The 23,429-nt window shown below is 62.6% G+C and overlaps 1 protein-coding gene across 4 annotated transcripts in view; it reads right to left on the bottom strand.

Moving 5' to 3' along the window:
• Positions 1–23,429, bottom strand: part of ASPSCR1 (ASPSCR1 tether for SLC2A4, UBX domain containing) — a 39,670-nt gene that overhangs the window by 162 nt on the left and 16,079 nt on the right. For 2 of the 4 annotated variants that reach the window (XM_012452699.2, XM_021666337.2), the window contains exons 8-15: positions 8,358–8,497; positions 8,004–8,085; positions 7,239–7,305; positions 6,545–6,607; positions 6,021–6,073; positions 748–799; positions 415–484; positions 171–343 (exon numbers count right to left, since the gene is read on the bottom strand). In XM_012452699.2, the coding sequence (XP_012308122.2) occupies positions 171–343; positions 415–484; positions 748–799; positions 6,021–6,073; positions 6,545–6,607; positions 7,239–7,305; positions 8,004–8,085; positions 8,358–8,497 (700 nt within the window). Of the gene's footprint in view, positions 1–170; positions 344–414; positions 485–747; positions 800–4,814; positions 5,791–6,020; positions 6,074–6,544; positions 6,608–7,238; positions 7,306–8,003; positions 8,086–8,353; positions 8,498–23,429 lie in introns of those variants that run through there. The other 2 variants (XM_064369658.1, XM_021666336.2) reach the window with 2 other exon arrangements.

Genomic DNA, 23,429 nt, shown 5'->3' on the forward strand with positions numbered 1-23,429 from the left:
CTGAAGCACTCGCTCCCCCACCCCCCGCTGCAGCACCCAGCCCCCCTGCCCCCTAACCAAATTCAGCACGCGGCCCCCCATCCCCGACTCGGCCGCAGCACCCTGCACCCCTGCACCATCCTCCACCTGGTCGAAGCACCCGGTCCCCACCCTCCACCCAGCCACAGTACCTGGCAGCTTCAGCCACTTGGGCACCTTGCCCAGGCTCCTCTTCACAGGCGGGACCATCCCTGAGATGGGCTCAGCGGGGCCCAGCGCCCCCTCCTCAGCAGGTGGCTCTGACTCAGGTGCAGGGTTAGGGGCTGGCAATGGGGAAGGGGACCCGGTGGCTCTGGACATGTACCTGGGGGGAGGCAAAGACACAGGGTGGTGGGTGCTGCCGAGGGAGGAGCCCCCAGACCCACCGGCACTTACCTGGCCACCAGCACGTCGGCTGCAGATGGGGAGATGGTGTGCTCCAGCAGGCCAGGCTCCAGGTAGACACCTGCAGGGAGGCCCAAGCCCACCCTCAGCCTCGGAGAGGCCCACCCTTATCTGCCCAGCATCCAGCCACCAGCACTCGGCTCTGGGAGCAGGGTGGCCAGCAGGTGGCTGTCCCAGCCCTCCGTCGGGGAGGTGGGCATTGGGAGCCGCAGACCTCCCTCTCAGACCCAAACGAGGCCCCAGACTGAATGTCCTCTGGGGCAGCTGGCTTTGAGGTCCCGGATGGGCTGGCCAGGCTCCGATGCCCCAACCACTGATACTCACCTACTGGTTCCTTGGCTCCGAAGTGCACCAGAGCAGCCGGGAAGAGGTTCGCCTGCAGGGAGGGTGGGAGGCTCAGGAGCTGGGTGGGCACCGTGGGCAGAGCACCCCTCCTGCTGTGGAGGCAGCCACACCCCCAGGCCCAGGCCCTGCTGATGGCCACAGTTCCACCCTCAGGCAGGATCCACCTGCCCGGCCCCCATGAGCCCCTCATTGCCCAGCTTCCTGTCCCGACTCTGGCACCAACCCTACCACTGTAAGCAAGGCCAGGGCATCTTGGGACCACGAGCGCCCTCCATGGGACCACCCCAAGCCACAAGCCAGCTGCAGGCTGGCGCCCCGAGGGTCCCCAAGTCATGCACTGTCACAGGCCTTCCCGCTCTGGACTCTGCACCCGAGGAAGGTGGGGCGGGGCAGGGCCTGACGGATGCTTCGGGACCACTGTGGAGGGCTGCAGCTGCCAGGCTGAAGGCATCCCCCTCCCGGCTCCAGGCTGCTCGGGGCCACAGGCTGGGGTGGGGCTGAGGGATGTTAAAAGATTAATAAGAGGAAGCTTCAAAGGCCAGGCCCAGGAACGCTGAAACCTCAGCCTCCAGCCGGGGGCCGGGCCGTGAATGCTTTGAAAACCCAATTGTGCCGCCTGGGATCAAAGCCTCGTGAGGAGAGCAGGGCCTGTGGGGTGGGCAGGGGCTGCCCCAGTGGCCCTGGAGAGGCGCCGGAAGCTGGGGAGCCAGGAAGGGGGCACCAGGAGGACAGCACCAGGAGCCGCCGTGGTCTCAGCCTCACAGTCGAGAGTGCCATGGGGCCTCCGGGATTCACACCCAGGCTGCAGCCGCTCACAGAAGCCCAGGGGACATTGCCTGGAGGCCGCTGTGGGCACCAGAGGCGTGGCCAGCCCCATCTGTGTCCCACCTGCCGCCGGGCAAGAGGAATCCCTCAGAAGCCAGCGATGCAGAGGCACCTGGTTCTCATCACAGCCCCAACAGGCCATGACCCTCCCAGCGCTGCCCCGCGGGATACACAGAAAGGGGCAGCTGGGGCTGAGGAACGCGAGGAGAGGGAAGTAGGCTTGGCAGTCGGTGGCGAGGAGGGTCGGCAGACTGGGTGGACCGCAAAAAAGGAGCCTCCCAAAGTCTCATGTCACCTCCATCTCCCACCGTTGGAAACGGTGCTCTCTGCCCTGGTTTCCAGGGGCCACTTCAGCAAGGGACCAGGGTGGATGGAGCCATCCCAGTCACGAAGCTAGGTCTAGACAGGGAATGTGAGTAGCAATGGACACACCCCCGCCGCCACCCAGAGCACGGCCCAGAAAGGGCCTTCGAGGGAGGTGCAGGCTGAGGGGCCTGTCCCCACCAGCACTGTCCTGGCTCCCTGGGCTGACACAACCCGAGGGCCTGGGACAGTGCGCTTATCTTTGAAAAGATAAGTGACGTGAGATGACATCAAAGGCGGGTCTAGTCCAGTGTGATTCCTCGAGATGAGGACACAGACCACACACAGAGGTGACCCTGCAAGGACGCCAGTCTGTCAGCCACGACAGAAGCCTGAGAGGGGCCAGCCCAGCCACCCTGGAGCCAGCCCCTCCCTAGCTGCTGCCCAGCACACTGGGGCCCTGAATCCAGCCCCCTCTGCTGCCAGCCCCTTGCCACACTCAGTGTTGCCAGGAAGAGCTTCTGAAAGGAGGTCCAGGCCAACCCCCGTGGGCAGTGACTCTGCAGGAGCAGCATGCACAGGTGGCCGCGCGCCCCGGCCGTCCCCACGGGGAAGAACGGCACCGCTCTCTGGGGAAAAGCAGCCAAAAGAAGCCTTGTGGCCCCAGATGCCCAGGCATGGGGTGGCACCACAGTGCCCAGGAGGGAGACAGAACCACAGTGCCTGAGCAGGGAGAGAGAGGGCATCCACCCACAGTGGGGCAGCAGGAGCCATCCTGCTTCTGCAAGACCACGTGGTGATGAGGAGCATTTCAGAGGCTGAGGTCGGGTAGGGCCTGGTCAGGGGAAAGAAGGGAGCCTGTCGGCCCCAGAGAGGCCCCAGCTGTGGGCAGCACAGCAGTGCAGGAGGGGAGCTGTCCTGGGAGGAGAGGAAGGAGGACAGGACTGGCTAGGAGTAGGTGCCCAGCAGGCACTCAGGCTGGAAGTGCCAGGTACGCCCTGCCAGGCAGGTGGCTTGGGGAGCGGGTAACCAGGCAGCAAGGGGTCCCTGTGTCCTGGTTCCCCGAGGCAGCCTGAGAGCTCCAACAAACGGAGGGTGTTAGCAGCCAGGTTTGCCCCCCAAAGCCAATGGAAGGAAGCCCAGCAGGGTCTTTGAAGAGATAAGTAAGGTGAGATGACATCAAAGGTGGGTTTGTTCCAGTGTGAATTCTCATGAGGACACGGAACGCACACAGAGGTGACCGTGCGAGGACGCAGAGGTAACTTCTGCCAGCCACGACAGAAGCCTGAGAGGGGCTAGCCCAGCCACCCCGGGAGCTTGGACCCCAGACCTCTGGGATGGTGGGCCTTCGTCACAGCCACCCCAGTGGACTCAGGGTTCCCCAGTACATCCAGCCCCCAGGAGGGTCCCAGTGGGGTGAGGACGGTGGAATGGGGACCACAGACGGGGCAGGGAGGGGAGCGGGAATCACCCCTGGGAAGGAAGCCCGAGAATCTCACACCCACAGGCCCCCTGTGGCTCCCCTCCCCACTCCCACCTCCAAGAGAAAGGTCCAGACTCTCTACCCCCAGGACCAGAAAGGAGGGCTCGCCCCGGGCTTCCTGCAACCCAGAGCTGCCTCCCCCGCTCCAGACACAGGGTGGCCACAGCCAGCCCCCCATCGGGAGGGGGATGGCCACGCCTGGAAGGAGGCCCTGACCGGGGAACTCGCTGCCAGGTGCACTCGGCCGATCGTGGCCGGCGCAGGCACTGGAGCTGAGTCTCACCTGATCCAGGCCAGGTGGACGCGCACAGGAAGGGCTCTGGGCAGGGCTCAGTCCCCAGGGCAAGCTCCGTCTGTGGGCCCCCACCCCTCGTCTCTTGTTTTGTTCTGGACAAGGGGACAGAGCACGTGCCAGGGCCCAGGCTGGGGCTGCAGGGCTGAGGCCTTGGGGAAGGACCCCTGGAGGAGCTCATCTGGAACCAGGCCTCCCTGCCCCACAGGCTGCCCACCAGAGGTCCCCTGCCTGCTGGCTGTGTCTCTGGGATCCCAATGGAATGAAAGAGACAGACCACCATGGCCACGGGGAAGGAATCTCTACCCTCTGCTCAGTTCTGGCCCAGACTCCAGACCCCAGCCTACACAAGCACAGCAAAGGGATGGGAAGACCCCTGGCCAGGTACTTCTAGATGCCCTGCCCTGGCCTTGGGGACAACCGAGGCCTCAGAAGGGCAGCAGGCAGCAGGGTGGCAAGACAGAGACAGGTGGCGCTGACACTCAAATCACACCGTGGGCAGAGGGAAGACCTTCCCGGGACACCGGGGGCTCGGCGCCCACAGGCCTGCACCCCTCCCCCACGACCCCCGCTGTGGAAGAAGCAGGCTGTGTGTCCGGGGGCTGGAGGCAGGCGCCTTGGCCTTCTCCTGGCCAGGCCTCCAATTCCATCCCCACGGGGCCAGCAGACAAAGCCTGTGCTGAGGGGGTCCCTGGAGCACACCAGTGACTTCAGGGCCTGTTAAGGAGCTCCAGGGTGAAGGGCAGAGCATGGACCCCAGGGCTGAGGACACCCTGACGCTCAGGGCCAGGAAGCAAGCTTCAGGGGTTGGGGGACTTTGTCCCACACTGCTCACAACTCCTCATCCTCACTCCTGGCCACCTCCTCTCAGCTCTCCTGGGCCAGGGCCACCGAGGGCTGCAGGGCTGTCAGCCCCACACCCACGCATGCCATCTCTCTTGGAAACAGGGGCCGGCTCCTGGACACTCCCCAGGGAGCTGGCAGCCGGAGCAGGGCCCTGCCAGAGACATGAAAGCTGGCGCTTCCGCGCCCGCCGCCTGCTTGCCCGCCAGGGAGGCAGCTTCCTTCCCTCAGCCCTGCCAGCTCTCTGATGGCGGGCAGGCAGGGACGTCACCAGGGACGCCACCCCGAGAGGCCCCGAGGCTGGAGCTAAGCTGACGGATGGCAGGAGGCGGCGGCTGGTGGGGGGGGCCAGGGTGTCTCCGGAAACAGGGCAGCAGCACCCCAGGGCCCTTCGGGGCCTCCCAATGGGAGGGTGGGCTGCAGGCCTGGGCACTGGTTCCCCTCCATCCCAAGGAATCTTCTAAATTCAATGTTTATCAACTGGCTGGCCAGCAAGGGAGGGGCGGAGGCAGAGGAAAGGGGCCCAAAGTCCAGCCAGCAGCTCGGGCTGAGAGGGGACTGTCACCCCTCCCTGCGCCTGCCTCTGCTGCAGGGAATCCCACTCAGGCCTGCTTCTGATCACCCCTGGCAGCTGCCAGCCTTCTCGCCCCATCTCAGCCCAGTGGCTGCAGCTGCAGGTAGGGAGCAAGCCTCTCACCTCCACCCCAGACCTCTGCCGAGGCCTGCGGCCACTTAGAAAGAACCCTCCTCTGCTGCTAATTAAAATATCTGAAGAGACTTTGAAGAGGAAACCATTAGACCAGAGGGCTTCGAGAGGCCCCAGGCGGCTCCCCACAACCAGGCCGAGGACAGGACGTCGAGGACAGGACGTTCACTGCTCCTGGCTCTGGAGGGTGGGCTGGGCACCTGGCCCCTCACCCCAGGCCTCACCCTCAGGAGCTCCCAGGGAGGTGGCAGGGACCCACAGAAGCAGCGGAGAGCTATGGGCACCAGGGCATTCCTAGCAGGGGCCAGTGGGGCCAGCGGGAGAGGACAGGCAGGGGAAGGGGCAGGAAAACAGGCCTGGTCACTGAAGCCCCAGGCAGCCACATCCAGCTGAGGGCTGGGTCCCTCTGGGGCTCCCCAGCCCTGCTCCCAGGCCTGCTGGGCACTTCCTCACCCAGACCCCCGGGCAGGAGCTGGGCCTGCCTTGGCCCCAGCATGAGCAGCCCAGGGTGCTGAGACCTCCAATCAGCCTCAGTTGGGGCGGGCCGGTGCCAGGCAGGAAGCAGAGGAGCTGGAAAGCCGGTCAGAAACAACTTCAGAGGCGAGCACCCCCTCTGGCTCTCAAAGGCTTATTATCCCTGGGCAGCGGCTGCCAGGGCCCTCCTTCCTGACCTCGGGGCCTCATCCTCCTGTCCTGCCCTCCCCAGAGGCCCTGCCCCGCAGCACCCGCAGGCCTCACCCTCCCATCCTGTCCTCCCCGGAGGCCCCACCCCACAGCAGCCCAGGAGGGCCTTCGGGTACCTGAAAGAGGGTGCACGAGTAGTCGTCCAGGACTGTTTTTGGAGGGGTGATGACTGAGGACAGAAGGTGCCCGTGTATTAGAAAGGATGGAGCCCGGCCCACAGGCCCGAAGATGGGGTGATGCCGCCCCCTCAGGCTCCTGCTGCAGAAACCCCAGCGGGGGGCTCGGAGGGGTTGGGCAGTGCAGGCCCACCTGCGGGGGACGCCACCCACACACTCTGCAGCCCAGCTCCCTCGGGGCGGACAGCCTAACTCTTAACGCCCAGAGGCCGTCCAAGGGAGGCCAGCCACTCCCTGTCCACCCGTCCTTCCCACAGCTCTCGGGCAGGAGTGGCCTGAACCCCAGGGCTCCAGAGGGCAGCAGGGCACCGGGACAGAACGTGGGAAGCCTGGCTCCCGCTGCCCGGCTTGGGGAGAAGGGCCCTGCTGCACCCCTCCCAGGTCCCCACGCAGACACCATGGGTGGCAGGAGGCAGCTGGGCGCAAGGCCACAGACGCCAGGAACGGGCTGAGGAGACGCTCACACAGGTAAAACGGCAGCTCGGGGCGCCCCAGGTGGCTCCTGACGAAGTCTCGCAAGTCGCCCACTGCAGAGGAGAAAGAAACACATACACCAGCCCCAGGTTGCCCCGGCACCTGGGCCACTGCTCTCACCCTCCCGGGCCTTTCCCTTGGGGTGGGAATTCAGCCCTGTTCCTTCCATGGCACCCCAGGTGCTTCACGGGGCCGCACCCCCGTGCGGGACACCCGGGGCCCTGCCCTGCTGCAGGAGGGCACTCCCACTGCCAGCCTGTGCCGCCAGCCCACCCCAGCCACCACCCCAGCCTGAGTGCTTCCCTGGGGGAGTCCCGTGACCCTGGGCTGCTGCCACCCAGCTGTCTGGGGTACAGGTCAGTGAGGAACCTCTGAACGTCACAGCGCCTCTGCCCTCCTCCCGGGGTACGGTACCTTACTCTGGGTGCCCCTCAGCCCCACCCATGTCTAGTAGGTGATGGACATGAGTACTCAGGACCGCGGGCTCCCTGAGCTGGGGCTGGGCACCTGGGCCTGCCTGACACTCTGCAGCCCCAAGGGGACCCCAGCAACCTGCACCCACCCGGTGCCCTGGAGCCTGCAGGCCAGGCGGCAGCAGTCCTGTGTGTGGCCTGGAAGGAAGGAGCCAGGAGGGGCCCCATGGGCCCCCAACCCGATTCCCGGACACCCCGAAGTGCTGCCCACCTGTCTCACTGGGGCGGAAGAAGCCCTGCAGGATGTAGCGGTCAGGGAACAGGACCCTCAGAGCCACCTAGGCCAGACAAGCGGAGGGGTCAGAGGGACGGCCGGAGCCAACCCAGGGACCAGGGCGTGGCCTCCCAACTCGGCCCACGGACACCAGGGCTGGGGCAGGCAGAAGCAGCAGCAATCCCCCCAAATCAGGGCCTGAGCCTCGACTCCCCCTCAGCAGGCTGTGCACAGAGACAGCGGAGTGCCACGTGTGCGCACATCGGCCCGAATCCTAAAACCACATTGACCTGTGTTCAGATTTGCTGTTTAAAGTTTCATTTGGCCGGGCACAGTGGCTCACGCCTGTAATCCCAGCACTCTGGGAGGCCGAGATGGGAGATCACCTGAGATCAGGAGTTCGAGACCAGCCTGACCAACACAGTGAAACCCCATTTCTACTAAAAATACAAAAATTAGCCAGGTGTGGGCACCTGTAGTCCCAGTTACTTGAGAGGCTGAGACAGCAGAATTACTTAAACCTGGGAGGCAGAGGTTGCAGGAGCCAAGATTTCACCACTGTGCTCCAGCCTGGGTGACAGAGTGAGACTCCATCTCAAAATAAATAAACAAATAAAAAAGTTTGATTCTAAATCGTAAGCAGAGGAGGATGGACTGGCTACCAGGGGCACACATGCCACCACTGAGGGCCCTGGTCACGTGGGGCTGCAGGAGCCGCCTCTGAACTGTGCCTCAGCTGTACCGCAAGCCCCGTCCGCAGACCTTTGGGTAGCGCGCCAGCTTGTCCTTCATCTGCGCCTCCCTGAAGGCCTTGGTGATCAAGGGTGCTTCTTCCAGGCGCTTCCTGTGGGAAGGGCGGGGAAGGAACAGGGCTCCCGGTCAGCATGGGGGCACCGGCAACAGGCTTGGGCTTGTCACCCGCCCCTGCCGGGCAGGAGTAGCCTGCTCTCCCCACACGAGACAGCAAGAGCGGACGTCCCCTTTGCGCCCCAACCCTCTGAGGTGCCGATAAGAGCAGCCTGTCAGGGACCTGGTGCCCGAGGACGGCGTGCAGCACAGGCCCCCGACAGGGAAACCCCGGGGCGAAGAAGCCGGGAGGCGCCGAGGGGGACCCACCGCTCACTCTGGAGCTGGGCGAAGCGTCTTCTCACATCGTCCACCGTGAGCTGGAAGAACTCATCAGGCAGCTCCGCCGGCCAGGCCTGCAGCCGCTCCTCCAGGTCGGGGTGGCACACCACCGGCACGCGGTCCACGGGCTGGAGGCAGAGGGAGAGGCTGACGCGGGTATCACGGGCAGGGCCTCCACGCCCCGGGCTGCTGGTGCCCGCGGCCGAGGCGGTCGCACATCTGGGAGCTGGGCCCACTCTCTATCTGGCTCCGGCGAGCACAGGGCAGGGCCAGGCACAGTATCTGGGGGCCCCCACCCCACTCAGGGCCTGTTCAGGGCTGGAGGCCCCCCCAAGCCAGTGCAGCAGCCCTGACGCTGAGCCCTGATCCCCGAAGGACGCATGGGCCCTAGAGTCTGGCTCAGGCCACGTCAGGGTCTCCATCGGGGGGAGGGGTGGCGACAGCCGCCAAATTAGAGCGTCGACAAAAACCCCAGGCCAGCTGCCCCTGTTGCCCCCGCTGCCCTCTTGGCCACAGCTCCATGGCCAGGCTGACTCCATCCACGCCTGCCCTCAGGGAACAAGCTGGGCCCTCCCTCCGCCCACCCTGGGATGCGGGACGGACAGCGTCACACCTAATCAACAGCCATGAAACGGACAGAGCCGGGCCACGCAGCCAGAGGCCCGGGGAGTGACTTCCGTGCATTCAGTCCAGTTGTGGTGCAGGCGGGACAGCCGTCCACACTCGCCCCGTCCTCCCTCACAGAAGAGCCGAGAGCCGTCCACACTCGCCCCGTCCTCCCTCGCCCCGTCCTCCCTCGCCCCGTCCTCCCTCACAGAACAGTCAGAGCCATCCACACTCGCCCCGTCATCCCTCACAGAACAGCGAGAGCCGTCCACACTCGCCCCGTCCTCCCTCACAGAACAGCGAGAGCCGTCCACACTCGCCCCGTCCTCCCTCACAGAACAGCGAGAGCCGTCCACACTCGCTCCGTCCTCCCTCACAGAACAGCGAGAGCCGTCCACACTCGCCCCGTCCTCCCTCACAGAAGAGCTGAGAGCCGTCCACACTCGCCCCGTTCTCCCTCGCCCCGTCCTCCCTCACAGAACAGTGAGAGCCGTCCACACTCGCCCCGTCCTCCCTCACACAGAACAGTCAGAGCCGTCCACACTCGCCCCGTCCTCCCTCACACAGAATAGCGAGAGCCGTCCACACTCGCCCCGTCCTCCCTCACACAGAATAGCGAGAGCCATCCACACTCGCCCCGTCCTCCCTCACAGAAGAGCCGACAGCCGTCCACACTCGCCCCGTCCTCCCTCACACAGAATAGCGAGAGCCATCCACACTCGCCCCGTCCTCCCTCACACAGAATAGCGAGAGCCGTCCACACTCGCCCCGTCCTCCCTCACACAGAATAGCGAGAGCCGTCCACACTCGCCCCGTCCTCCCTCACAGAAGAGCTGAGAGCCGTCCACACTCGCCCCGTTCTCCCTCGCCCCGTCCTCCCTCACAGAACAGTGAGAGCCGTCCACACTCGCCCCGTCCTCCCTCACACAGAACAGTCAGAGCCGTCCACACTCGCCCCGTCCTCCCTCACACAGAATAGCGAGAGCCGTCCACACTCGCCCCGTCCTCCCTCACACAGAATAGCGAGAGCCATCCACACTCGCCCCGTCCTCCCTCACAGAAGAGCCGACAGCCGTCCACACTCACCCCGTCCTCCCTCACACAGAATAGCGAGAGCCGTCCACACTCGCCCCGTCCTCCCTCACACAGAATAGCGAGAGCCGTCCACACTCGCCCCGTCCTCCCTCACAGAAGAGCTGAGAGCCGTCCACACTCGCCCCGTTCTCCCTCGCCCCGTCCTCCCTCACAGAACAGTGAGAGCCGTCCACACTCGCCCCGTCCTCCCTCACACAGAACAGTCAGAGCCGTCCACACTCGCCCCGTCCTCCCTCACACAGAATAGCGAGAGCCGTCCACACTCGCCCCGTCCTCCCTCACACAGAATAGCGAGAGCCATCCACACTCGCCCCGTCCTCCCTCACAGAAGAGCCGACAGCCGTCCACACTCGCCCCGTCCTCCCTCACACAGAATAGCGAGAGCCGTCCACACTCGCCCCGTCCTCCCTCACACAGAATAGCGAGAGCCGTCCACACTCGCCCCGTCCTCCCTCACACAGAATAGCGAGAGCCGTCCACACTCGCCCTGTCCTCCCTCACAGAAGAGCCGACAGCCGTCCACACTCGCCCCGTCCTCCCTCACAGAAGAGCCGACAGCCGTCCACACTCGCCCCGTCCTCCCTCACACAGAATAGCGAGAGCCGTCCACACTCGCCCCGTCCTCCCTCACAGAAGAGCCGAGAGCCATCCACACTCGCCCCGTCCTCCCTCACAGAACAGGGAGAGCCGTCCACACTCGCCCCGTCCTCCCTCACAGAACAGGGAGAGCCGTCCACACTCACCCTGTCCTCCCTCACAGAACAGGGAGAGCCGTCCACACTCGCCCCGTCCTCCCTCACACAGAATAGCGAGAGCCGTCCACACTCGCCCTGTCCTCCCTCACAGAAGAGCCGACAGCCGTCCACACTCGCCCCGTCCTCCCTCACAGAACAAGGAGAGCTGTCCACACTCGCCCCGTCCTCCCTCACAGAATAAGGAGAGCCGTCCACACTCGCCCCGTCCTCCCTCACACAGAACAGTCAGAGCCGTCCACACTCGCCCCGTCCTCCCTCACACAGAACAGTCAGAGCCGTCCACACTCGCCCCGTCCTCCCTCACAGAAGAGCCGACAGCCGTCCACACTCGCCCCGTCCTCCCTCACAGAAGAGCCGACAGCCGTCCACACTCGCCCCGTCCTCCCTCACAGAAGAGCCGACAGCCGTCCACACTCGCCCCGTCCTCCCTCACACAGAATAGCGAGAGCCGTCCACACTCGCCCCGTCCTCCCTCACACAGAATAGCGAGAGCCGTCCACACTCGCCCCGTCCTCCCTCACACAGAATAGCGAGAGCCGTCCACACTCGCCCCGTCCTCCCTCACAGAAGAGCCGACAGCCGTCCACACTCGCCCCGTCCTCCCTCACAGAACAAGGAGAGCTGTCCACACTCGCCCCGTCCTCCCTCACAGAATAAGGAGAGCCGTCCACACTCGCCCCGTCCTCCCTCACACAGAACAGTCAGAGCCGTCCACACTCGCCCCGTCCTCCCTCACACAGAACAGTCAGAGCCGTCCACACTCGCCCCGTCCTCCCTCACAGAAGAGCCGACAGCCGTCCACACTCGCCCCGTCCTCCCTCACAGAACAAGGAGAGCTGTCCACACTCGCCCCGTCCTCCCTCACAGAATAAGGAGAGCCGTCCACACTCGCCCCGTCCTCCCTCACACAGAACAGTCAGAGCCGTCCACACTCGCCCCGTCCTCCCTCACAGAAGAGCCGACAGCCGTCCACACTCGCCCCGTCCTCCCTCACACAGAATAGCGAGAGCCGTCCACACTCGCCCCGTCCTCCCTCACAGAAGAGCCGACAGCCGTCCACACTCGCCCCGTCCTCCCTCACAGAACAAGGAGAGCTGTCCACACTCGCCCCGTCCTCCCTCACAGAATAAGGAGAGCCGTCCACACTCGCCCCGTCCTCCCTCACACAGAACAGTCAGAGCCGTCCACACTCGCCCCGTCCTCCCTCACACAGAACAGTCAGAGCCGTCCACACTCGCCCCGTCCTCCCTCACAGAAGAGCCGACAGCCGTCCACACTCGCCCCGTCCTCCCTCACAGAAGAGCCGACAGCCGTCCACACTCGCCCCGTCCTCCCTCACAGAAGAGCCGACAGCCGTCCACACTCGCCCCGTCCTCCCTCACACAGAATAGCGAGAGCCGTCCACACTCGCCCCGTCCTCCCTCACACAGAATAGCGAGAGCCGTCCACACTCGCCCCGTCCTCCCTCACACAGAATAGCGAGAGCCGTCCACACTCGCCCCGTCCTCCCTCACACAGAATAGCGAGAGCCGTCCACACTCGCCCCGTCCTCCCTCACACAGAATAGCGAGAGCCGTCCACACTCGCCCCGTCCTCCCTCACACAGAATAGCGAGAGCCGTCCACACTCGCCCCGTCCTCCCTCACACAGAATAGCGAGAGCCGTCCACACTCGCCCTGTCCTCCCTCACAGAAGAGCCGACAGCCGTCCACACTCGCCCCGTCCTCCCTCACAGAAGAGCCGACAGCCGTCCACACTCGCCCCGTCCTCCCTCACACAGAATAGCGAGAGCCGTCCACACTCGCCCCGTCCTCCCTCACAGAAGAGCCGAGAGCCGTCCACACTCGCCCCGTCCTCCCTCACAGAACAAGGAGAGCTGTCCACACTCGCCCTGTCCTCCCTCACAGAATAAGGAGAGCCGTCCACACTCGCCCCGTCCTCCCTCACACAGAACAGTCAGAGCCGTCCACACTCGCCCCGTCCTCCCTCACAGAAGAGCCGACAGCCGTCCACACTCGCCCCGTCCTCCCTCACAGAAGAGCCGACAGCCGTCCACACTCGCCCCGTCCTCCCTCACACAGAATAGCGAGAGCCGTCCACACTCGCCCCGTCCTCCCTCACAGAAGAGCCGAGAGCCGTCCACACTCGCCCCGTCCTCCCTCACAGAACAAGGAGAGCTGTCCACACTCGCCCCGTCCTCCCTCACAGAATAAGGAGAGCCGTCCACACTCGCCCCGTCCTCCCTCACACAGAACAGTCAGAGCCGTCCACACTCGCCCCGTCCTCCCTCACAGAAGAGCCGACAGCCGTCCACACTCGCCCCGTCCTCCCTCACAGAAGAGCCGACAGCCGTCCACACTCGCCCCGTCCTCCCTCACACAGAATAGCGAGAGCCGTCCACACTCGCCCCGTCCTCCCTCACACAGAATAGCGAGAGCCGTCCACACTCGCCCCGTCCTCCCTCACACAGAATAGCGAGAGCCGTCCACACTCGCCCCGTCCTCCCTCACAGAAGAGCCGAGAGCCGTCCACACTCACCCCGTTCTCCCTCACCCCGTCCTCCCTCACAGAACAAGGAGAGCCGTCCACACTCGCCCCGTCCTCCCTCACACAGAACAGTCAGAGCCGTCCACACTCGCCCCATCCCCACTCACAGAACAGGGAAAGCCGTCCACACTCACCCTGTCCTCCCTCACAGAAGAGCCGAGAGCCGTCCACACTCGCCCCGTCCTCCCTCACAGAACAGGGAGAGCCGTCCACACTCACCCCGTCCTCCCTCACACAGAACAGTGAGAGTCGTCCACACTCGCCCCGTCCTCCCTCAGAGAACAGTGAGAGCCGTCCACACTCGCCCCGTCCTCCCTCACAGAAGAGCCGAGAGCCGTCCACACTCGCCCCGTCCTCCCTCACAGAAGAGCCGAGAGCCGTCCACACTCGCCCCGTCCTCCCTCAGAGAACAGTGAGAGCCGTCCACACTTGCCCCGTCCTCCCTCACAGAACAGGGAGAGCCGTCCACACTCGCCCCGTCCTCCCTCACAGAACAGGGAGAGTCGTATCCAGTGGGGGTGACCTGGGGCGGGCTCTCGGCTCCCACCTGACTTGGAAGGGGAACCTAGCTCCTCGTGCTCTGGACAGCTGCGGATGGCACGGCAGCCCTGGGGACACCCTCCCCGCCCCGTCCAGCCCTCCTGCAGTCTCCCACGTGGCCACGGGCCACTGCCTCCTACCTTGCACAGCGTCTGGCGCCCCCAACATGCCCACACTGGGAGACAGCCAGGGCGTGACTGCCAGAGGGACACCTGTCCCCGGTGTCTCCAGGACTGCCCCTGGATACAGCTAAGGCCTTGTCTGCCCATGGCGACAGCCCTGCAGCCACCCAGCACGGGGCTCTGTCACGACATGTCACGGCGTCTGGCGGGAGCCCCACTGGCCTCAGCAGCGTCATGGCAGGGCAGGCAGTGCACGCTGACCACAGCCCAGCAGTGGGGCCCACAGGTGGCTGACCAAGGGCCCTGGAGGCTGCCCTTCCAAAGCCACAACCATCCTGCAGCCGCTGAGAGTAGCCTGCGCCAGAGCTTTTTATAACAAGATGCCGGGCGCCAGGCTGCCCCCCACAGCCCCAGCGCCTGCATTCCAGAGGCCGGGAGCATGCCGGGCTCCCAAGGGAGAGGAGGGCGGGACGTCCTGCACCCTGGGCCAGGAGTCGCCATGTCCATGAGCGGCCAGGCCAGCCCGTGGCAGGTTGGCAACCTCTATGGCCTGGTCTGGAGCCTCCCTGGGGGAGCCCCCCCCTCAGAATCCACAGTGCGTCTCCGCAAGCGGGCAGAGCACCCTTGATGGCATCGCACTGCGTCTGAGCCTGACCAGACGGTGCCCCGCCTCCAGGACACGACATGCTCAGACAGCCATGTCCAGGGCACAGCCTGGGGGTCACTGGCAGGCTGCCAGCACGTCTCCACGCTGTGCAGTGCTAAGGACCCCCTGGCCCACAGTCCACACTGGTGCCTCCAGGATGTGGGCCAGAGGGGACAGGGCCATCAGCTTCATGCCGCCATTGGGGCTATAGAATTTCATCTGGAAAACAAAACTGACAAAATCTCTAATTCCTGTGGATCCACTCTAGATTCCTACCCATCATGCCAAGGGCCTGGCCCTGCTCAGGAAGCCTCCATCTGTCAGAGCCCAGGGTCCCACACAGGGCCAGGGTGGCAGGGAGAGCAGCCTCTGCAGAAACCTCGCACGATCACTCTTCATCCGGGCAGAGAAGCCCGATCCAGGGCCACCTTGCTGGAGCCGGGGATCAGGCAGGATAAGGAACTGCCAGAGGGGCCAGGCCACCTGCATCTCCCCTGAAAACAGACGGCGTCTGTAGCAGAGCTGCTGGGAAATGTCACTTGGCAGCCAAATGGCAGAGGGAGATGCCAGGAGACCCTGTGTGGAGGTCCACACTTGCCCTATCCTCCCTCACATAAGAGCCGAGAGCCATCTCAAGTAGGGGGCAGCCTGGGGCGGGCTCTGGGCTCCCACCTGACTTGGAAGGGGAACGTACCCCGTGCTCTGGACACCTGAGGATGGCGTGGCAGCCCTGGGAACACCCTCGCTGTCCCGTCCTGCCCTCCTGCAGTCTCCAAACACCCATCAGCTCAGCTGCAAGCCTCCCCCGAGAGAGTCCTTCCATCCCAGAGAAGAGGGGCCGGGAAGGGGGAGCCTGGTTTCTGCCTCACCATCTGGGCCCAGCTGCTGAAGGCCCCACACCCCCGTCTTCCTGACCCTGACCCTCTTGCTGGGCAGAGCCAGAGGTGCCAGAGGACAGGGGTTGGCATGGGGGGCAGTACCAGTGCGGGGGCTCTCACAGAGCTGTGTGTGCTGAGCTCCCTGGAGGCTCAAAATATGCCACAGGGTGGCAGTGACTATGGCTGCTAAGGAAACTGAGGCACGGAGCATTGAAGGTCCGGCCGGCACAGCGAGGGGAAGGGGTGCTGGCATTTCAGGCTCTGAGGGTGGCCGGGCAGCTGCAAAAGACCCATCTCCTGCAGGTGAAGCCTCTTCCCGTCATCTGCAAACCCACGCCCCGGCAGACCCCCAAGTCATGGCCTCCAGGAGGACCGCATGGATGCAAGGATGTGGACCATTTGTCCAGAGGCCCCAACCCGGCAGGGGGCTGGAGGAAGCCCAGAAAACCCACAGCAGGACCGAGGCCAAGGTAGCTCTGTAGGCACATAGCCAAAGGGAGGGGGTGGGGGCTGGGGGCTGGGGCCTGCAGGGTGCGGGCGCCCGGGGCATTAGGGCCAGGACACTGCCCAGAGGGCTCCTTTTCTTGACAGTAATTTTCCAGGATGTGATGACACACAGAGGGAAAATGTGAGCCCATCTGGAGGTGGCCCCGACCTCAGAGTTTCCAGTGTCTCTGAGGGTTTGTGTTTTTCCCTGCCGGCCTCCCTCCCTCCCTCCCTCCCTCCTGTCTCGGCCTGGCCTGCCCTGCCAGGGCTCCGGTGAGAGGGAGTGTGGAGCATTTCCCTGGAAGCTCTGAGCTTCAATGAATCACTGCACCAGACACGGCCAAGCCTCCCGAGTTACTCAGTGCCTTGGCCACCCTCGGAGGCAGGCAGCAGAGCACGTGGACGCCATCAAAGGCCCGGGTCCCACACAGCAGGAGACGCTGTGCCAGGGCGAGAGCCGGGCCAGGACTTGGGCGCAGGCTGGGGCTCTGTGGGGACACCCCTGAGACTGGCGTGGACAGCTCCTCATGCTGGATGCAGGCGGGACAGCCCCGGACATGCCAAACTCCATGCCCAAATCTCACATCCAAGCACGGGGCACAGCCTCAGCACACACGCCCCCCCGCACCTAGCAGAGGCCCCGGTCCTCAGATCCCACCCAGAAGAGACAGCGCCTTACCCAGACCGCGTACAGCATCCGTGGCCATGCCCACGGCGGGGCCTGCACACCAGCGAGCTACCACGTGGCTGGGGAGAAGCCATCGAGGCCTGTGTGGAGACACAGTCTCACTCCGTTGTCAAGGCTGCAGTACATCAGTGCAGCCTCAGCTCACTGCAGCCTTCATCTCTTAGGCTCCTCCCAAGTAGCTGGGGCTGCAGGCACACATCACCACACCCTGCTCATTTTAAATTTTCTTTGTAGAGATGAGGTCTCCTTATGCTGCCCAGGCTGGTCTCCAACCCCTAGGCTCAAGTGATCCTCCTGGCTTGGCCTCCAAAGCACTAGGATTACAGGCGTGAACCACTGTACCCAGCTGATAATTTTAGGCTAGGTACAGTGGCTCACACCTGTAATCCCAGCACTTTGGGAAGCCAAGGTGGGTGGATTGCAGGAGACCAGGAGTTCGACACCAGCCTGGCCAACATGGCAAAACCCCATCTCTATTAAAAATACAAAAACTAGCTGGGCGTGGTGGCAGACACTTGTAATCCCAGCTATTTGGAAGGCTGAGACACGAGAATCACTTGAACCCAGAAGGCAGAGGCTGCAGTGAGCAGAGATCACACCACCACACTCCAGCCTAGGCGACATAGAGAGACCCTGTCTCAAAAAAAAAAAAAAAAGGTTATTTTAAAAAAATGAAAACAGGCTGGGTGCAGTGGCTCATGCCTATAATCCCAGCACTTTGGGAAGCCAAGCCAGGAGGATCACTTGAGGTCAGGAGTTTGAGATCAGCCTGACAAACACGGTAAAACCGTCTCTACTGAAAATACAAAATTTAGCCGGGCGTGGTGGTGGACACCTGTAATCCCAGCTATTCGGGAGGCGGAGGCAGGAGAATCGCTTGAACCCAGGAGGTGGAGGTGGCAGTGAGCCGAGATCATGTCACTGTACTCCAGCCTGGGCGACAGAGTGAGACTCCGTCTCAAAAAATAAAAATAGGCCGAGTACAGTGGCTCACGCCTGTAATCCCAGCACTCTGGGAGGCTGATGCAGGCGGATCACCGGAGGTTAGAAGTAAGACCAGCCTGGCCAACACGCCAAAACCCCGTCTCCACAAAAACTACAAAAATTAGCCGGGCATGGTCTCGGGCACCTGTAATCAATCCCAGCTACTTAGGGGATTGAGCAAGACTCCATCTCTAAATAAATAAAAAAATAAAAATGAAAAGATGAAAATATAAACCATGAGGTACTCATGAGAAAAAAAAACCATTAAATTTTTTTTTTTGAGATCGAGTCTTGCTCTGTTGCCCAGACTGGAGTGTGGTGGCGCGATCTTGGCTCACTGCAACCTCTGCCTCCTGGGTTTAAGCAATCCTCCTGCCTGAGCCTCCCAAGCAGCTGGGACTACACCACCACGCCCAGCTAATTTTTTGTATTTTTGGTAGAGACAGGTTTCACCATGTTGGCCAAGACGGTCTCAAACTCCTGACCTCATGATCCACCCTCCTTGGCCTCCCAAAGTACTGGGATTACAGGCATGAGCCACCACGCCTGGCCCATTTTTTAATTTTAAAAAGAAAAATATTTTAAAAGATGAAAACAGAGGCCAGGCGTGGTGGCTCACGCCTGCAGTCCCAGCTACTTGGGAGGCCGAGATGGGAGGTCAAGGCTGCTGTGAGCCGTAATCACGCCCCTGGACTGCAGCCTGGGCAACAGAGCGAGACCCTGTCTCAAAAAGCAAAAGAAAGAAAGAAAAATAAGAAGGGGGTTGCTGGAGCCTGGGCTGACAACACGAGCCCGTCTGGAGCGCCAGGCGTGTGTCACCGTGGATAAGCGCACCAACGCCCCTGGAGAAGCAGGAGAAGCGGTTTGGTGAGGGGGCTCATCCACGCGGTGGCTTCCGGAGGCTTCTCCTCAGAGACCCTAGGAAGGGGCGACAGGGCCCCTGACCCGAGTTCCTAGAGCAACCAGGGGATCTTGGGCCCAACAAGGAGGGGAGTCCAGGCCAGGAGGGGCCAGTGTGGTCGTGCCGTGCAGGAGCAGCCTCACCCAGCCCCACACCCCACTGACGCCCCAGCAGTGAACCTCCTCCCCAGGTTCCTCACTGAGACACGCGCCTGTCAGTCACCAGCCTTCTAAACAGCTGGAATTCAGTCCGACACGTGCAAAGTCGCTCACCCATCTGCCAGCCACGTTTGGTGACCATTCCAATCCAGGCCACGGGCTGTGCCTCTAGGGACAGCCTGGGCCCTGCTCAGAGCACAGAGTTGTCCACAGACACCCATGAGGCATAGCAGAGACCCAGGCCACCCTGGCCACTGGGCCAGCCTCAGGGATGGCACAGGCAGGAGCCCCTGGCCTCTCTGAGGATGCCTGCTGCCCAGAGACAGCAGCCCCTGCCCTGCCAGGCGCTCAGGGGTCCCAGGCAGGGTGTTCTCACTACGCCCAGCGCATGGCCCACTCCAAACCCAGCCTCCTCTACCGGCTTGCCCCCAGCACCCTGGGACAGGCTCCTCCCCACCCCACAAGCCCCACACTGGCCGTCTGCCACGGAGGGCAGGGGGTGAGCAGGCGTGCTGAGGAAACCCTGGCCCCAGCTCCAGAAGCAGGGTTCACCCCAGAGGCGGGAGGGACAGGCGGGGCGGCAGCTGCCAGCCCTCGCGGGCAGACCCAGTCTTTGATCAGGGGCGGCCCTCGTGCCAGCTGCCAGGAGGCCGGGTTGTGGGGGGGCGTCCCAGCACGGCACAGGGCTGCAGGGCGGCCTCCCGGCCGGCGGAGTAACTTCAAAGACACGGCCAGGGGGCGCCGGGCAGCCCCAGCCTCTCCCAGAGCCCAGTTCTGATCGCCAGTAAAACTACCTTCTAATAATTAATGCCTGACATCAAAGGCAGGAACCGCCCGGGTCTGTGAACCACCCCGGGCCTCGGCCGAGGACCTGCCTGTATTTTATCCTGTCTCTTTCTTCTGACTCTTTATTTAAATCCAAAAACCACACACAGGCAAAACATTAATGGGAAACTTGGAAACTTTCTTTGCTTACTAAAGTGTACCTTTGAAGTTCCCCCAAAAGGTTCTGTTTTGTTCCCTCCTCCCCTCCCCCCAGCACTGAGGGACCCAGCAGCGAGCGGCATGTGGCCTCGAGCCCTCTGCATGTGCGGCTGGCAGCGACGGGAGGCGCTGGGCGGGCAGGACGCCCTCCATCCATCAGCAGCCTGAGCCCCAGATCAAAGGCCCTCAGGACACCCTGCAGGTGAAGCACACGCCCCCTCCCTGGATCCCTCCTGCCCACCAGCGCCTTCCCAGGGGTGGGAACGGGTGGGCACTGCTCTGGGCTTCAAGCCCCACGCTCCGCAAACAGGCCCCACCCTGGGCATGGAGGGGAAGAAGGGGCTGAAGTGCATGCCTCTAGAATGGAGGAATGTGACCACCACCGTTTCCCTCACACCCAGGGGTCCACACAAGGGCAGGCCCAGGAGGCGTCACCTCTGCTCACCCAGAGCATGTGGACCTGTCTCCAGCCTCCGACTCTGGGCCGAGGGGCCCGAGTGCTTCATGGGGTCTCAGATGTCACAGTGCAGAATTCCCAGAGGGAGGATGGGGCGCCACCACCATCACAGGGCCAGAACGGACCCGACGCCCTCACTCCCCACTCCTTTGTCCACTCAGAAGGGACCACCACCATCACAGGGCCAGAACGGACCCGACGCCCTCACTCCCCACTCCTTTGTCCACTCAGAAGGGACCACCACCATCACAGGGCCAGAACGGACACGACGCCCTCACTCCCCACTCCTTTGTCCACTCAGAAGGGACCACCACCATCACAGGGCCAGAACGGACCCGACGCCCTCACTCCCCACTCCTTTGTCCACTCAGAAGGGACCACCACCATCACAGGGCCAGAACGGACCCGACGCCCTCACTCCCCACTCCTTTGTCCACTCAGAAGGGACCACCACCATCACAGGGCCAGAACGGACCCGACGCCCTCACTCCCCACTCCTTTGTCCACTCAGAAGGGACCACCACCATCACAGGGCCAGAACGGACCCGACGCCCTCACTCCCCACTCCTTTGTCCACTCAGAAGGGAGGACAGTCCCAGGATGGCCCGGGGTAGAAAAAGCAGAGGGGCTGGACCCTGACGCCAGTCTGGATGGGAGCCCTCACGCCCCACACGGTGCAGACGGCCGGCCTCTGCCCTCCCAGATGTGGCTTGAGTCAAGAGGGAGGGGTGAGGCTGTTTCACTCAGAAGCGGCCAGAGGAGGACAAAGCGAACTCCCGACCTCACCTGAGGTCAGGGACACGGAGCATGAATGCCCAGGGCACGGCCAAGGCCGGGGCTGTGTACACAGAGCAATCCTGGCCACTTCTAGCTATTTTTTTTTTGAGATGGAGTCTTACTCTGTCGCCCAGGATGGAGTGCAGTGGTGCAATCTTGGCTCACTGCAACCTCCGCCTCTCGGGTTCAACTGATTCTCCTGCCTCAGCCTCCCAAGTAGCTGGGACTACAGGCGCCCATCATCATGCCCAGCTAACTTTTGCATTTTTAGTAGAGACAGGATTTCACCAGGCTGGTCTCAAACTCCTGACCTCAGGTGATCTGCCCACCTCAGCCTCCCAAAGTGCTGGGATTGCAGGTGTGAGCCACCACATCTGGCCCAGACACAAATATTCTAAACATCTGCAGGAGATGGGGGCATGGGAGCCTTTCAGGCCGACTACGTCAGCAGGAGCTCAGGCGGCTCTGGTCCAGCCCTACTAAAAATACAAAAATTAGCCAGGCGTGGTGGTAGACACCTGTAATCCCAGCTACTTGGGAAGCGGAGGCAGAAGGATCGCTTGAACCCGGGAGGTGGAGGTTGCAGTGAGCCAAGATCATGTCACTGTACTCCGGCCTGGGCGACAGTGAGATTCCGTCTCAAAAAATAAAAATAGGCTGAGTACAGTGGCTCACGCCTGTAATCCCAGCACTCAGGGAGGCTGATGCCAGCTGGCGGCCGGCAGCCTGGCCCTCAGGGGACATAGGGGCTGGGAAACAGGTGTGGAAGCTGAGAAAGTCAGGCTCAAGCAGCCCAGGTGCAGGGGTCCCATGCGGGGCCAGGATGGGGATGGAGGGAAAGTCTGCCCAGGCCCAGGGCTCTGATGTGGGGCCAGGATGGGGATAGATGGAAAGTCAGCCCAGGTGCAGGGAGTACCATGCGGGACCAGGACGGGGATGGAGGGAAAGTCATTCCAGGCCCAGGGCTCCGATGCTGGTCAGGACGGGGATGGAGGGAAAGTCAGCCCAGGTGAAGAGGTCCCCATGCGGGTCAGTGTGGGGATGGAGGGAAAGTCTGCCCAGGCGCAGGGCTCCCATGCAGGTCAGGACTGCGACAGAGGGAAAGTCAGCCACAGGGCCAGGAAGCCCACGGACCTGTGGTCACCCCGAGGCATGAGGCACAGGCATGCTCACAGGTCAGCGCCTCGTCTCCCGTTCGCACTCGCTCCCTGCCAAGGGCCCAGCGCCCCACTGGTGGGTGGAGTCTGCAGTGAGCAGTGGCCACACCTTCGGAGAACTTCCAGAAGCCAGAAAAGTGCAGCCACCGCCTAGCTCCCTTGTGAGCTAGGTGAAATCTGATTCCCAAGCGGGATGAAAACAGAGCGGGGAGAAAAGTCGGCCTCGCTTATGAACACAGACGCACAAGCCAATGAGTGAAGCAAATGAGCATCTCCACTGATGCCAGAAACATGGAAACAGTTCAACACCTGCTCAGAGTTTTTTAAACGTCAGAAAATTAGGAACAGTAACCTTCTCAGCTTGATAAAGGCTTTTATCACACATCATCCTTCGCAGAGAAACTATTAGTAATCCATTTTAAAAGATCAAGAAAATAAAGGATGCCTCGTGCGCTGGCTCATGCCTATAATCCCAGCACTTTGAGAGGCTCAGGCAAGCAGGTTACGACGTCAGGAGATCGAGACCATCCTGGCCAACATAGTGAAACCCTGTTTCTACTAAAATACAAAAAAATCAGCTGGGCATGATGGCACACGCCTGTAATCCCAGCTACTCGGGAGGCTGAGGCAGGAGAATCGCTTGAACCTGGGAGGCGGAGGTTGCAGTGAGCCGAGATCGCGCCACCGCACTCCAGCCTGGTGATAGAACAAGACTCTGTCTCAAAAAAAAAAAAGAAAAAGAGACACGAGAAGGGATGCCCACTAAATTGCCACTATCCAGCCAGCATCAGAGGGCAGGTCACTGCAACACAGGAAGAAAAACGCTGAGAGGACAAAGGAAAAGGGATTTGCAGAGACCCCGACATAAACCCAGACACCGCTAGAACCAATAAGGACTCAGCCAGTCAAAAACGTAACAGGAAGCATGATACTATCCACAATACCACAAGAGGTAACTTCAGGCCGGGTGCAGCGGCTCACGATTGCCACCCCAGCATTTTAGGAGGCTGAGGCAAGAGGACTGCTCGAGCCCAGGAGTTCGAGACCAGCCTAGGCAACAGAGACAGACCTCACTTTTAGGAAAAATAAAAATAAATTAGGCCGGGTGCAGTGGCTCACATCTGTAATCCCAGCACTTTGGGAGGCCAAGGCAGGTGGATCATGTGAAGGCACGAGTTTGAGACCAGCCTGACCAACATGGTGAAACCCTATCTCTGCTAAAAATACAAAAATTAGCCGGACCAGAGTGAAGACTGGCTAATGGTCCAACAGCACCACC

This window comes from Aotus nancymaae, unplaced genomic scaffold, assembly GCF_030222135.1.
Source record: "Aotus nancymaae isolate 86718 unplaced genomic scaffold, 86718_ANA_hifiasm-v0.15.2.pri h1tg000089l, whole genome shotgun sequence".
NCBI lineage: Eukaryota > Metazoa > Chordata > Mammalia > Primates > Aotidae > Aotus > Aotus nancymaae.